Source organism: Dendrobates tinctorius, unplaced genomic scaffold (assembly GCF_039654945.1).
Source record: "Dendrobates tinctorius isolate UK_male_01 unplaced genomic scaffold, ASM3965494v1 ptg000007l, whole genome shotgun sequence".
In the NCBI taxonomy this organism is placed as follows: domain Eukaryota; kingdom Metazoa; phylum Chordata; class Amphibia; order Anura; family Dendrobatidae; genus Dendrobates; species Dendrobates tinctorius.
Genome location: NW_027361675.1, coordinates 31,797,116 through 31,812,761, shown reverse-complemented (window position 1 = coordinate 31,812,761; position 15,646 = coordinate 31,797,116). Strand labels below are relative to the sequence as shown.

At 42.3% G+C, this 15,646-nt stretch overlaps 1 protein-coding gene across 5 annotated transcripts in view; it reads right to left on the bottom strand.

Annotated features, from left to right (window-relative positions):
* The window catches only part of BRIP1 (BRCA1 interacting DNA helicase 1), a 445,923-nt gene that overhangs the window by 214,317 nt on the left and 215,960 nt on the right, over positions 1 to 15,646 (bottom strand). For all 5 annotated transcript variants that reach the window (XM_073573186.1, XM_073573207.1, XM_073573216.1 and 2 more), the window contains 5 exons: positions 9,136 to 9,335; positions 8,853 to 8,985; positions 8,600 to 8,754; positions 3,303 to 3,468; positions 2,524 to 2,664 (listed from right to left, as the gene is read on the bottom strand). In XM_073573186.1, the coding sequence (XP_073429287.1) occupies positions 2,524 to 2,664; positions 3,303 to 3,468; positions 8,600 to 8,754; positions 8,853 to 8,985; positions 9,136 to 9,335 (795 nt within the window). The remainder of the gene's footprint in view (positions 1 to 2,523; positions 2,665 to 3,302; positions 3,469 to 8,599; positions 8,755 to 8,852; positions 8,986 to 9,135; positions 9,336 to 15,646) is intronic.

Here is a 15,646-nt window from a genome sequence, read left to right as displayed (position 1 = left end):
AATCAATGCTTTTATTTTGTCTGAATTTGAAGGTTTTTGTTTGTCCACCCGTCTCTTGATGACTGACCACAAGTTCTCAATGGGATTAAGATCTGGGGAGTTTCCAGGCCATGGTCCCAAAATCTCTATGTTTTGTTCCCTGAGCCATTTAGTTATCACCTTTGCTTTATGGCAAGGTGCTCCATCATGTTGAAAAAGGCATTGTTGATCGCCAAACTGCTCTTGGACGGTTGGGAGAAGTTGCTCTTGGAGGACATTCTGGTACCATTCTTTATTCATGGCTGTGTTTTTAGGCAAGACTGAGAGAGAGCCCATTCCCTTGGCTGAGAAGCAACCCCACACATGAATGGTTTCAGGATGCTTGACAGTTGGCATCAGACAAGACTGGTGGTAGCGCTCACCTGGTCTTCTCCGAATAAGCCGTTTTCCAGACGTCCCAAACAATCGAAAAGGGGATTCATCAGAGAAAATGACTTTACCCCAGTCCTCAGCAGTCCACTCCCTGTACCTCTTGCAGAATATCAGTCTGTCCATGATGTTTTTCCTGGAGAGAAGTGGCTTCTTTGCTGCCTTCCTTGAGACCAGGCCTTGCTCCAAGAGTCTCCGCCTCACACTGCATGCAGATGCACTCACACCTGCCTGCTGCCATTCCTGAGCAAGCTCTGCACTGATGGTAGCCCGATCCCGCAGCTGAAACACTTCTAAGAGACGGTCCTGGCGCTTGCTGGTCTTTCTTGGGCGCCCTGGAGCCTTTTTGGCAACAAGAGAACCTCTCTCCTTGAAGTTCTTGATGATGCGATAGATTGTTGACTGAGGTGCAATCTTTTTAGCTGCGATACTCTTCCCTGTTAGGCCATTATTGTGCAGTGCAATGATGACTGCACGTGTTTCTTTAGAGATAACCATGGTTAACAGAAGAGAAACAATGATGCCAAGCACCAGCCTCCTTTTAAAGTGTCCAGTGGTGACATTCTTACTTAATCATGACAGATTGATCTCCAGCCCTGTCCTCATCAACACCCACACCTGTGTTAATGGAGCAATCACTGAAACGATGTTAGCTGGTCCTTTTAAGGCAGGGCTGCAATGATGTTGAAATGTGTTTTGGGGGATAAAGTTCATTTTATAGGCAAATATTGACTTTGCAAGTAATTGCTGTTAAGCTGATCACTCTTTATAACATTCTGGAGTATATGCAAATTGCCATTAGAAAAAATGAAGCAGTAGACTTTGTAAAAATTAATATTTGTGTCATTCTAAAAACTTTTGGCTATGACTGTACAGTGACCAGTATAATAAGCACAATGGAAACAAACAGACTTGTACATGTGATTTTGACTTTCACCTGTGACTCGGATTAAAAATTTAAGTATATTCATAATTATTTTGTTGTGCAGAAGCAGTCGTGTATCAACTGAAGGTTTGGCCTTAAATAATGAAAATGGACATGATGATGGAGGATACGTTCCGAAACGCGTGTCGGGGGTGTGCGCCGCACCAGTGACCATGAACCACACAGGTAATTTTGTGCCCATGCCCACGCTATTCTATCTTACTCTGGATTTGTCTCACCCCAACAGGCTTTACATTTCTGGCTTGTATTAGCTTGCCCTATCGATATATTACAATCACACCTACTCCCTCACTGATCTTATGTTACTTGTCCTTAATCACTTGTCTTCCATATAATTTGCACATGCTATATATATTGTATCCAGTCACGTATTACCTCTGCTACTTATGCATTTACACCTCTGCGGGCACTTTTTTAAAAATTTTTTTTACTTTTATTGTATATAGCCTGGCCATTTGTACCTCTGAAATATATAGTGCTTGTATCCAGAAGTTTGTATTACTATCCCAGTTATACTGTTAGTGTGATCCAATCCTAGTCACAATATCATTGCAGGGATTTTTCTTACTATTTATACTTATATATTTATATATTTTTTCTATTTCCTTGCGGTTCCATTTTTAATATATTTTTACCTGTATGTTTAATCATGTTTCACATTTTATCTCATGCGGGCACCTCTTTTGCATGTAGTGCTTCTGCCTATTACCCTCACCAAAAAAGGAATTTTATTTTTAAAATTATTGTCCTATTTTCTGCTTTTTTTTACCTTAAGTTCTGGTTCTCTCTTTTTGGTTTCTTGTATTGATGGAGTACAGTATAGTTTCTACCAGCCCCATAGACAATGAATGTAGTGGCGTTGTCCATGTGTCATGGATGATCTGTTTAAGCCATTCTTCACTATGATCATATAGTGAGAAGGAACTGACCTATATTCTAAATATTGATGTTGGTCTCAGTGTTGGTGCCCCTCCGCAATCAAACATTTATCACCTAGTCTGTGTTTAGTAAAAACCCTTTCAAGTGCAATACCTTGTGTCTTCATGAAAATAGTCGTGTTAACACTCATACGCCACATTTTCACAACGTAAAAATTTGCAACTTTATACCGGTATCTAAATTCTTCAGCAGCATACTCACAAATGCACAGTATAAAAGTGATCACTCACCTGGGATTTTTGGATAACATGACTGGCCTCTAGCTGGATAGAAAACTTAACACCTAGTTCAGAGGAAAATGAGCCCATTGGAGACAAGGTGCCTGAGGTAAGGACAATAGAGCGAGCATTGCCACTTAGTTCAGAAAATGCCTGTGATAAAAAAAAAAACAGTAAGAAAACATTATGATATGACAAAGTATTTTTCCTATTCACATAAAATAGAGATATAACATTTTGAATAAGATCTAAACACTTTGTGAACAGCTCATTGTCAAGGGACCCATCTATCAAGTAGGGGCAGCCCAAAGTAAAGAACCCCTACAACAATACAGCACTTTGCTGTCACATGGAAAAGTTAGGCCTTTTGGTCACAAGCTGCTATTGCTTTGTGGCTTTTGTGTCAATTCTTTTGCACAACCAAACATGTGACCACATTTTAATAGTGTCTTCTTCCAGTTTGCCTCACGCAGATTATTTTGCACAACTGTGAGGGAGATTTTATCGTTTCGTAAACTGTAAGTTATGTGAAGGTGAAATCTTTCTGAAATGCCACACTGTACTAGCTCTATAGGTATATTAGGCATCTTTTGCCATCTCATGCCGCGTTAAGGCTGCCATATATAAACACCATTTAGATTAGTGCCACAAATAGAGCATGTATTTGATACATTTGAATCCCTTATATGACTTCTCTTGGTCATCCACTTTCTTTGGGTAGGTGGGTAAAATGCATTCTTCAACAAAACATGTGCTGTGCATATGTATACAAGGAATATACTGTAATTTACCACTGCTGGGTTCAAGCACCAGAAGTTCAGCGTATAAATTAGCATCTTTTGACGAATGCTTCTACGGTTTTTTGGTCTTGCAAAGAATCCGTTTTCATCTGCTACATCTTGTCTGCTTGTCCATGTGTAAGACTGCTGCAAGGCAATCCTGTAATCTTCTGCAAATCTAAAGAAATGGATGACTATTGTAGTAAATGGTAAAATGCTGTAATCACAAAGCCATACATGTAACAAGTACATGTGTCACTAGGAAGGATACAGTCATTTTAAAACACAAGAGTACATATTTTCATCACTATATGACATTTGTGGTAACCTAAAAGTTTAGTACTCTTGTTTTATCTGTCTATCTTAATCTTAAACTCATCAAAAAAGTACATAGTTAACGCTATGTAACGGATGCGTTAACGCACCCATACACTGCTTTAGATGAGCGCTTCGCCAACGCATGTCATAATCGGCATGCGTTAGCGATGTGCCGTCATTCTGTGACGGACCCTCGGATGCAGTCTGCAGCGTCCGAGGGTCCGTCACTGCTAGCGCGATTGCATAACGCGATCAGAAAACAGAATAGCATTAGCGTAGTCTGTTTAACGCATGCGTTGAACGGCCTGCTCTAACCAGGGCTGTGGAGTCCACGACTCCGACTCCCACATATATTGCTTATATTTAAGTGAAATATTTATTGTAGTACAATGTGAACATCAGACATTTAATCATTTCTATGATCCAATAATCAAGATATTTAGATAGAACATAATATCTATTTATTGGAATACAACTTTAGAACACAAAAACCTGTAATAAATTGTAAATATGTAATACACTGTATACATGTACATGTATACGGTAAAGACCAAAGTTTGGACACACCTTCTCATTCAAAGAGTTTTCTTTATTTTCATGACTATGAAAATTGTAGATTCACTCTGAAGGCATCAAAACAATGAATTAACACATGTGGAATTATATAATTAAAGTGTGAAACAACTGAAAATATGTCTTATATTCTAGATTCTTCAAAGTAGCCACCTTTTGCTTTGATTACTGCTTTGCACACTCTTGGCATTCTCTTGATGAGCTTCAAGTAGTAGTCACCAGAAATGGTCTTCCAACAGTCTTGAAGGAGTTCCCAGAGATGCTTAGCACTTGTTGGCCCTTTTGCCTTCACTCTGCGGTCCAGCTCACCCCAAACCATCTCGATTGGGTTCAGGTCTGGTGACTGTGGAGGCCAGGTCATCAGGTGTAGCACCCCATCACTCTCCTTCTTGGTCAAATAGCCCTTTCACAGCCTGGAGGTGTGTTTGAGGCCATTGTCCTGTTGAAAAATAAATGATGGTCCAACTAAACACAAACCGGATGGAATAGCATGCCGCTGCAAGATGCTGTGGTAGCCATGTTGGTTCAGTATGCCTTCAATTTTGAATGAATCCCCAAAGTGTCACCAGAAAAGCACCCCCACACCATCATACCTCCTCCTCCATGCTTCACGGTGGGAACCAGGCATGTAGAGTCCATCCGTTCACCTTTTCTGTGTCGCACAAAGACATGGTGGTTGGAACCAAAGATCTCAAATTTGGACTCATCAGACCAAAGCACAGATTTCCACTGGTCTAATGTCCATTCCTTGTGTTCTCTAGCCCAAACAAGTCTCTTCTGCTTGTGGCCTGTGGCAGTGGTTTCCTAGCCGCTATTTTACCATGAAGGCCTGCTGCACAAAGTCTCCTCTTAACAGTTGTTGTAGAGATGTGTCTGCTGCTAGAACTCTGTGTGGCATTGACCTGGTCTCTATTCTGAGCTGCTGTTAACCTGCGATTTCTGAGGCTGGTGACTAGGATGAACTTATCCTCCGCAGCAGAGGTGACTCTTGGTCTTCCTTTCCTGGGGCGGTCCTCATGTGGGCCAGTTTCTTTGTAGCGCTTGATGGTTTTTGCCAATGCACTTGGGGACACTTTCAAAGTTTTCCCAAATTTTCGGACTGACTAACCTTCATTTCTTAAAGTAATGATGGCCACTCGTTTTTCTTTACTCAGCTGATTTTTTCTTGCCATAATACAAATTCTAACAGTCTATTCAGTAGGACTATCACCTGTGTATCCACCAGACTTCTGTACAACACAACTGATGGTCCCAACCTCATTTATAAGGCAAGAGTTCCCACTTATTAAACCTGACAGGGCACACCTGTGAAGTGAAAACCATTTCCAGTGACTACCTCTTGAAGCTCATCAAGAGAATGCCAAAAGTGTGCAAAGCAGAAATCAAAGCAAAAGGTGGCTACTTTGAAGAACCTAGAATATAAGACATACAGTATTTTCAGTTGTTTCACACTTTTTTGTTAAGTATATAATTCCACATGTGTTAATTCATAGTTTTGATGCCTTCAGAGTAAATCTACAATTTTCATAGTCATGAAAATAAAGAAAACGCTTTGATTGAGAAGGTGTGTCCATACTTTTGGTCTGTACTGTGTGTATACAAATATATATATATATATATATATATATATATATATATATATATATATATATATATATATATATATATACACACACACACACACACACACACACACACACACACTATGACTTATCTCGGCTAAGATAAAGCCTAGATCCTCAGGCTACATTCACACTATGGGCGTAGCCAGGATCAAACCTGGGGGGGGGCAGAATCTCATACTGTTCCGCAGAATTTCATACTGCACCCCTCAGCTGCTGCAGAACCTCATACTGCACACCCCTACACTTGAAAATAAAGCCTGCACCTTAAGAAGATGTGGTGATGAATGCAGTCTATTTATTCCAACTATCAGTTGATGTTGATGTTACTGAAGACGAGCAATGCCTGTCTTGGGCGTCCTTTTGGGCAGCTATGAGGTGTTCCTGACTGGTGCTAAAAAAAAAGGAGTGTTAGTCTGTGTGCTATCCGGCTTTCATTCTTTTTGGTACAGATATGATATGGATAATGGATATATAGATAGATAGAGCTATTGAAAACATTATCTATGAGCTCAAAAACCTTTCAGGTGATGCGGTTTTTTGAAAAGCTGATCTGCTTTTGCAGCTGAAAAACGTATCCTCAAAACATGCAGGAAAAACGCTGTGTGTGAATGCAGCCTTAGATCAGGAATAGAACAGTCATTTATAGGACATTTCATAACTTTCCCAAATTCCTATGAAAAAATATTCAGCACATTCTGCATTGAACTACTGTACCCAATTTATTAGATATTTTAGGACTCGGAGTGGGTCCATTTTATACCGACTCCAACTCCGACTCCACCAAAATGAGCACCGACTCCGACTCCAACTCCACGACTCCACAGCCCTGGCTCTAACGCACTATGAACCTGGCCTAACTAGCAGTTAAAGGGGTACACCCATCTCCAAGATCCTATCCAAGTATATAGCAGATGCAATAGCTATATAGTGACAGTTAGTTAGTTGTTAGTAGTTGTAACCATGGATTCCTAATGCCCTGCACATGGGGTAAGTGACATAGTGAATCAGAATAAGTATATTACATTTCTAACTGAAGTTATCTGATATTATTATTACTACACCTACTAAATTGAGATATGATCTTGGAGATGGGAATAGCCCTTTACATTTTATAAGGTAACTAGTAAACATTTTTAATGCCTACTTATTGCTCTGAAGCTATGAGTTGCTTATTATGTGTTAAGCTGACTAGTTTCCACTTGCTAGATATTACATTGCTAAAGAGACCCATACAAATAAAAAAAAATAGTTGATAGTGCTGATTTTGGAAGACCCGTCAACTATAATATATATATATATATATATATATATATATATATATATATATAGGGTGTGCCAACTCTCCCCCAAATGTAAATATCTGATCCTTTCGTTTTCATGGGATAAGACACCACCAGCACCTTAATCCCCTCTATCCATTTTGAACATATGCACACTATGTAAAACTAGGCATTTATGTGTACAGGGAGGTCAAGCCCCGCTTGAATGGAGTGGTAATAATAATAATAATAATATATTTTATTTCAATAGCGCCAACATATTCCGCAGCGCTTTAATCAATCAGGCGCACAGCATTTCCATTAGTTTTTATTGAGACACATCATCATTACATTTTCCAATTTAATATACTAAAAAAACAAAACAGAACAGATTGTAATATAATAGTAGTGAACAACGAACCACTCTTCATTTGCCCCTTAAAGAGGTGCCACTCCATTCATTCTTACTGGGACTGCCAGGGACAGCTGAACGCTGTGTGGTGTTCAACAATCCTGCCAGAATTAATGACGGTGAGGTGGCCATTATCGACCACTGCTCCACTCACACAAGCTCTTCAGAGTCCCGATTCTGGGGATCGTTGGGGATCTCACTGGCCAGAATCCCAGCAATAGGGAAGTTATTCACCCATCCCAAGTTAACTTTCAAACTTCCCTTTTAAAGGGGATCTGTCACCCTTTTTTTCCCCTATTAGCTGCCAGCATAGACATCGGGGGCTTATCTACAGCATTCTGTAATGCTGTAGATAAGCCACCGATGTAATCTGAAAGAGAAGAAAAACACGTTAGATTATACTCACGGAGGTGGGCGGTCCGGTCCGATGGGTGTTGCGGTCCGGTCCGGCGCCTCCCTTCTTCATGCGATGACGCATCCCGTCCTGAAATGGCTCCAGCGCCGGCGCATTGCTCTGCCCTGTTGAGGGGAGAGCAGAATTCTGCAGTGCGCAGGCGCCAGACCTCTCCCGACCTCTCTCCTCAACAGGGCAGAGCAGTGCGCCTGCGCAGGAGCCATTACAGGACGGGAGAAGAGGACGTCATCACAGGAAGAAGGGAGGCGCCGGACGGGACGGCGACACCCATTGGACCGGACCGCCCACCTCCGTGAGTATAATATAATGTGTTTTTCTTCTCTTTCAGGTTACATCGGAGGCTTATCTACAGCATTACAGAATGCTGTAGATAAGCCCCCGATGTCTATGCCAGCAGGTGAAAGGCCAAAAAAAGGGTGACAGATTCCCTTTAAGAGTTTTCATAGCAGATCTCTGAAGGGTTTACATCCCAGCATATTAAATGTTAACTTATGTCACATTCACACCCAGTTTCTTCAATTTCTACAATACAGCAGCACAAGCTATGTCATGAACATTTTCGTACATGTAATGAACTTAATGCACACACATAAGATTTGAGAACAATGAATGGCTTTCACTAGAAGTGAAAATATCTTGTTATGCTTACCTGAATAGTAATTATTACATTTTATACATAGCATATTATTACCCATGTGTAAACTAACCTGTTGTTTTCATGAAACAGATAGTCCAACACAAGAAACAGTCCCTGTAATACTATCTGCGTTTGTGGGCTAAGTATTGGAACTTTCACTACCGACTCCTGGCCATTCAGCATAGTCGTCTTTTCCTCCTTTTCAACTACAGCAGCCAGATTTCCCTACATTACAATGTAAAAAAAATGCAATGGAGTCTAAAAAGATACAATTATATATACAGGAAACTTGCCTCATTGAAACAAACAAAGTTGGTACTTACCTTAAGGAGAGGAAACGTTGCATTAGTTATACCCATGTCATGGAAAATTGAGAGAATATCTTTACCATTCCACACTTTACATGAAGATTCATAATCTCTTTCCACTAAATTCCCAGTACATTCTTTTATCCAACTAGAAAACAGATGATAAAAATGAAGACATTTGTTTATAGATTCATTTACAGATTATACAATATCTCTTAAGGGCAGATGTGTAGATTAGAAAGTTACTATTGCTAGGATGTAACTTATTTCTAATTATTTCGCCCAAGAAATAACTTACTTGGTCATACTGTAACAAACCCCTCGCAAGGGTTCATGGTCGCTTGGTCTAATCCCATGGATAACCATGCTGTCTATCTCATCTCGGGCAAACAGTAACTGGGCATCTGTTACACTATAACTGGCAGATTCACGGGCACAATCCTCAATGTTGTGGGCCTCATCTAGGATTACAACCTGGTCTTTCAAGCATATATCCATCTAAAAACAATTGAAAAAACAAAGCATTAGTTCAAACTAAATAACTGCAAGTAACATTTCTGTAAAAGGAGCAGGAGCATATAGGGTGCTATACTGGAGGACAGACACAAATACAACATGTAACACAGGAATTAATAAAATACTATGACCTCACAACCTAAAATGAGCCAATGCAATGCCAATATGTAGTGAATACCCCCCAAATCTTGCTTCATTCAAACTGGGAGGAAAACTGGAACCAACATTTATAAATAACCAAGAGGGAAAGCATAGATATTTGCCCATCTGCCTTTATGACTGGCCACATTAACAAAATCAATTAGATGTTGCCCTTTAAGATCTGCATCATAGTCTTCCTAATAAACTTTTCTAACCCTTCTCCCATTATAATGTTAGTCGGGAATAGTTAGGGGTATTAGAATACACAATGTTTATACAGCTCTGACAAAAATTAAGAGACACTACACAGTTTTATAAAAATCAGCTTCTCTACAAGTCTGACAGCCATTCCAGTGTCAGTTGACTTCCAACCAGAGTACACCTCATTCTACTTAATTTGCTTCTGATTAGGTGATCACCTGAACCAAATCTTATTTAACGAAGGAAAGTATAAAAAACCCTGTTGTGGTGTTCACAATCCTCTTGCAATAGGACAAGCTGGATGGCAAAACAAGTGCTTGTAATATCCCAAAAGTAATAGGAATGAGAAAATAACTTGTAACCATGCCAAAGGAGTTGAAAAGAAAAGTCTTGAATGAGGAAAAGAAGGGCTCAATTCTGGCTTTACTAGCAGAGGGATACAGTGAGCGTCATGTTGCCTCCATCCTTAAAATGTTTAAAACGGCAGTCCATTACAACGAGGTCAAGCAGCAGACATTGGGAACAACAAAGCTACAGACCGGCAGAGGGCGAAAATTACTCTCCACTGACCGGGATGACCGTCATCTTATTCGAAAGGAATCACAAATGGCAGCTGGGGTGAAGTGCACGGCAAGAACAGTTTGCAAGAGGCTCCTAGAGGCAGGGCTCAAGTCATGTAAAGCTAGAAAAAAGCCTTTCATCAATGAGAAGCAAAGGAGAGTCAGGCTGAAGTTTGCCAAAGACCATAAGAATTGGACCATAGAGGACTGGAGTAAGGTAATCTTCTCTGATGAGCAATTTTCAGCTTTGCCCAACACCTGGTCTTCTAATAGTTAGACAGAGATCTGGAGAGGCGTACAAGCCACAGTGTGTTGCACCCACTATGACATTTGGTGGAGGATGGGTGATGATCTAGGGATGCTTCAGCAAGGCTGCAATTGGGCAGGTTAATCTTTGCGAAGGACATATGAATCAAGCCGCAAACAAGGTTATCCTGGAAAAACAAAAAAGAATAGATAGTTGGGGGCGCTAGTACTTCTAGGGGGATACCCGCTGCACGACAACACAACACACTACACTGTTGTAGTTTAAAATAATATATATATATATATATATATATATATATATATATATATATATAAAAAAGATGCCTGCGCTGAAGTATCCACACTTGTTTTGTAGAACACCCAGGTTGTAAAACTGTAACTATGCGTCACCAGGGTAATTTGCAGGTCAGTAAAGACATTTCTAAAAAAATATAATATAGGCACATGAAAAATAAGAAATAAATAAAAAACCGTGCAATGGACATATAAAATATGGGAACACTGTAGACAAAACTATTAATACCTCAAAATGTGTCAAAACGTATGCTCCAATGCATATAAAGGGAGGCGGGAGTGTGGCCGCTTTCTTGGAGCTGAACTGATTTAGTAAAGCACCCTGGTTGCGAGACTATAAGTCCCCAGATTAGTTTGCAGATCAAATAGAGGTGTTTTTAAGAGAATAAGCCCATGAAACAGTAAATGGAAAAAATATATAAAATGAAATAAAAATAAATGCAGTGAACATAAAAATTATGGGAGCACTATGAGCAAATCTGTTAATAACTCAAATGTGTCCAGCAGTGTGTTCCAGTTCATATAGAGTGGGCGGGAATATAATGGCTTCCTTAGAGCTGGACAGGATTAGAGCTCCATTGCTTAAATAATTATGTAGCGCCTCCTTTCCCACATCCAATACTTTATATTAATAGGGAAACAAAAACAAAAGGCGGCAATGCCTTTCATTCAACAGTCAATTACCAGAGAACTGTCCCAGCCGGTGACAGTCTCTTAATGTACTCACTGCTTCCTCGGTGCGCCAGCGATCTTCACAGCACGGTCCACAGCGTTGTGCCGCCGGTTGTAGAGTAGGCACAGGACCTTCGTGACATCAATGGTCACGTGGTCGGGTGTAGTAAGTAGAGCAGACCAATTCCTTCCTACCGGTTTCGGAAGTACACGGCTTCCTTCATCAGGATACCTGGATACCAGCGTCATCGCTGGTCCTGATCGCTGGTGAGTCTGACCGTTTGAGAGCTCACCAGCGATAATGTAGCAACACACCAGCGATCCTGACCAGGTCGTATCGTTGTCAGGATCGCTGGTGCGTCGTTTAGTGTAATGGGACCCTTACACATAAAATGACTTTGATTAGTGAATGTGATAGGCCACTCTGAACAGATGTGTTTTGAGGGAGCGCCTGAAACTGCAAATTGTGGATAGTCCTAATTTCTTGGAGTAGAGCATTCCAGAGGATTGGCGCAGCGCGGGAGAAGTCTTGGAGTCGGGAGTGGGAGGTGAGGATTAGTGCAGAGGTTAGTCGAAAGTCTTTTGCAGAGCGCAGCGGTTGGCTAGGCCGATAGACAGAAATGAGGGAGGAGATGTAGGGGGGTGCTGCACTGTGGATAGCTTTGTGGGTGAGAACAAGTACTTTGAATTGGATATTGGATCCTATAATGAATGGGCAGCCAGTGTAACGATTGGCGAAGAGCAGACACGTCCGAGTACCGATTAGCCAGATGGATGACCCTGGCTGCTGCATTAAGTATGGACTGGAGAGTGGAAAGTCGAGTAATGGGGAGGCCAATTAATAGAGTGTTGCAGTAGTCCAGGCGGGAGTGGATCAATGCGACAGTGAGGGTTTTTGTTGTTTCCATGGTGAGAAAAGGGCGAATTCTGGAGATGCTCTTTAGGTGTAAGTTGCAAAAGCAAGCAAGAGATTGTATATGGGATGTGAAGGAGAGATTGGTGGCAAACATAACGCCCAGACAGCGCGCCTGCTGCCAGGGTGTTATTATATGGTGCCACCCACGGAGAGGGAAATGTCAGATTTAGGGAGGTTAGTAGACGGCGGGAGCAGAAGTAGTTCAGTTTTTGAAAGGTTACGTTTCAGATAGAGAGCGGAAATGACGTTGGAGACTGCGGACAGTCACTGGCGTTCTGTAGTACAGCGGGGGTAAGGTCGGGGGATGACGTGTATAGTTGTGTGTCATCAGCATAAAGATGGTACTGAAAACCAAATCTGATGATGGTCTCCCCAATTGGGGCTGTGTAGAGAGAGAAGAGAAGGGGGCCAAGGACTGAGCCCTGAGGTATCCCAACAGCGAGAGGAAGAGGAGATGACGCGGAGCCAGCGAACAAAACACTGAAGGAGCGGTCAGAGAGATAGGAAGAGAACCAGGAGAGAGTGATGTCCTTAATGCCTAATGACTGGAGCCTATGGAGTAGGAGACGGTGGTCAACAGTGTCGAAAGCTGCAGAAAGGTCGAGAAGAATGAGCAGAGAGTGTTCACCGTTACATTTTGCTGTTAGAAGGTCATTGGCCACTTTGAAGAGTGCAGTTTCAGTCGAATGTAGGGGTCGGAAGCCAGACTGAGAAGGGTCTAGGAGGGAGTGAGTGGAGAGGTAACGGGTAAGGCGGCAGTAGACTAGGCGCTCCAAGAGTTTAGAGATGAAGGGGAGATTGGAGACTGGTCTGTAGTTGTTTGTGCAGGATGGGTCGAGAGCGGGTTTCTTTAATAATGGAGTAATGATAGAGTGTTTGAAGGAGGATGGGAAGATGCCTGAGGAGAGGGAGAGATTAAAGATTGTAGATAGGTGAGTTGTAATGACTGGAGAGAGAGACTGGAGGAGTTGTGAGGGAATGGGGTCGGTAGTGCATGTAGTTGGGCGAGAAGAAGAGAGGAGTCTGGAGACTTCTTCTTCTGTGATGGGATCAAATGTAGAAAGTGAGCCAGGGGAGATGCAGGAAGGGATGGGAGTCACAGCACTTGGTGGTTGGGAGTGGATTTCCTGACGGATATTATCTATTTTCTCTATAAAATGGGAGGTCACGTCATTTGCACAAATGTCTGAGATAGGAGTTTGTGCTTTTGGCCTGAGGAGGGAGTGAAAGGTGTCAAAAAGTTTCTTGGGATTGTTGGCTAGTGAGGAGATCAGGGTGGTGAAGTAGGTCTGTTTGGCGAGGTGAAGGGCAGAGTTGTAGGTTCTTAGCATAAATTTGAAGTGGATGAAGTCTTCAGGTGTGCAGGCTTTTCTCCATCGGCGTTCAGCATTCCTAGAGCATCTTTGGAGAAATTGAGTTTGCGATGTGAGCCAGGGCTGTTTTACTCTGTGTTTGGAGGTTCTGAGGGTGAGGGGCGCTACCTGGTCAAGGAGGTATCTAAGAGTGTTGTTATAGTGATGAACAGCCAGATCAGGACAGGAAAAAGAGGAGACTGGGGATAGGGAAGATTGTAGGGAGTCTGAAAGTGTCTGAGGGTTAATGGCTTGTAGATATCTGAATGTGTGATAGGTAGGAGTGTGCTGGGGTGGGTGAGGATTTGTGAGCGTGAAGGAGAGAATGTTGTGGTCAGAGAGGGAAGCGGCGAGTTATTTAGGTAGGAGATTGAGCAAAGCTGGACAAAAAGACCAGGTTAAAGGTGTTACCGTCTTTGTGTGTCTCAGAGGTTGAGCGCTGTGAGAGGCCAAGAGAAGTGGTTAGTGATAGAAGCTGGGATGCAGATGTGGAATTGGGGCTCTTAAAGCAGGACTTTCTCAAACTCAGACTGTTGATGATATAGAAGCTCATTTCTCCCTCTGAGCCCAACATGGCAGCTACAGCGACCAGTTAATCCTAGACTGACAGCTCTCCCTATGTCAGGCAAAGGGATCAGGGCAAAAAAAAAGCTTGGGACTGGCCTTGGACTAGTCATCCAAGACTTCTCAGAGTAAAACACATAAGCTGAAATATCGTAGCCAATGTCTGATTTATGATACCATGGTTGAGGCATCATGAAACAGAGGACAAGTTCCCGTTAATAACTATGTATTATTGCTTTTTTGTCCAATATGTGGAATTCCTTATATTTCAAATAATCTGACTATAGAGTTAAAAAACATATGATTTATAGAAAACAAATGCAGTATTTTAAAATTGCATTGCATCATTCATCATTTCTCTGAAAAAGTAGCAGCCCAGAGCCTGTTTTTAATTCACTCTCTCACTCAATAAAGGGAGTACTAGATGAATACCGTATATATGTGTGCATAAGCCGACCCCCCCTAATTTTGTCACAAAAAACTGGGAAAACTTATTGACTCGCGTATAAGCCTAGGGTGCACAGTGAGTGGCTCCAGTTTTGTTGCACAGTGAGTGGCCCCAGATAATGAGGAGAGTGAGTGGCCCCAGATAATGCTGCACAGTGAATGGCCCCAACTAATGCTGCACAGTGAGTGGCCCCAGATAATGAGGAGAGTGAGTGGCCCCAGATATTGCTGGATAATGCTGCACAGTGAGTGGCCCCAGATAATGCTGCAGTGAGTGGCCCCAGATAATGCTGCACAGTGTGTGGCCCCAGATAATGCTGCACAGTCTGTGGCCCCAGATAATGCTACACAGTGTGTGGCTCCAGATAATGCAGCACAGTGTGTGGACCCAGATAATGCTGCACAGTGTGTGGCCCCAGATAATGCTGCACAGTGTGTGGCCCCAGATAATGCTGCACAGTGAATGGCACCAGATAATGCCGCACAGTGAGTGGCCCCAGATAATGCTGCACAGTGAGTGGTCCTAGATAATGAGGACAGTGAGTGGCCCCAGATAATGCTGCACAGTGTGTGGCCCCAGATAATGCTGCACAGTGAGTGGCCCCAGATAATGAGGACAGTGAGTGGCCCCATCATGCTGCTGCCGCTGCCTCCGTTACAAAAGAAAAAAACCCAAAAAACTGTATACTCACCCCTCCTGCTGCTCATCAGCGTAGCCGGCTCTGGCGCAGATCTCTGCAGCCCCCCTGCTTGTTCCATGTTCTCGGCGCTGCTGTGCTCTTCCTGCTTCTGGGGTCACATGGTACCGCTCATTAAAGTCATAAATATGTGCATATTCATGAGTTTAATGAGCGGTACCACGTGACCGCTGAAGCAGGA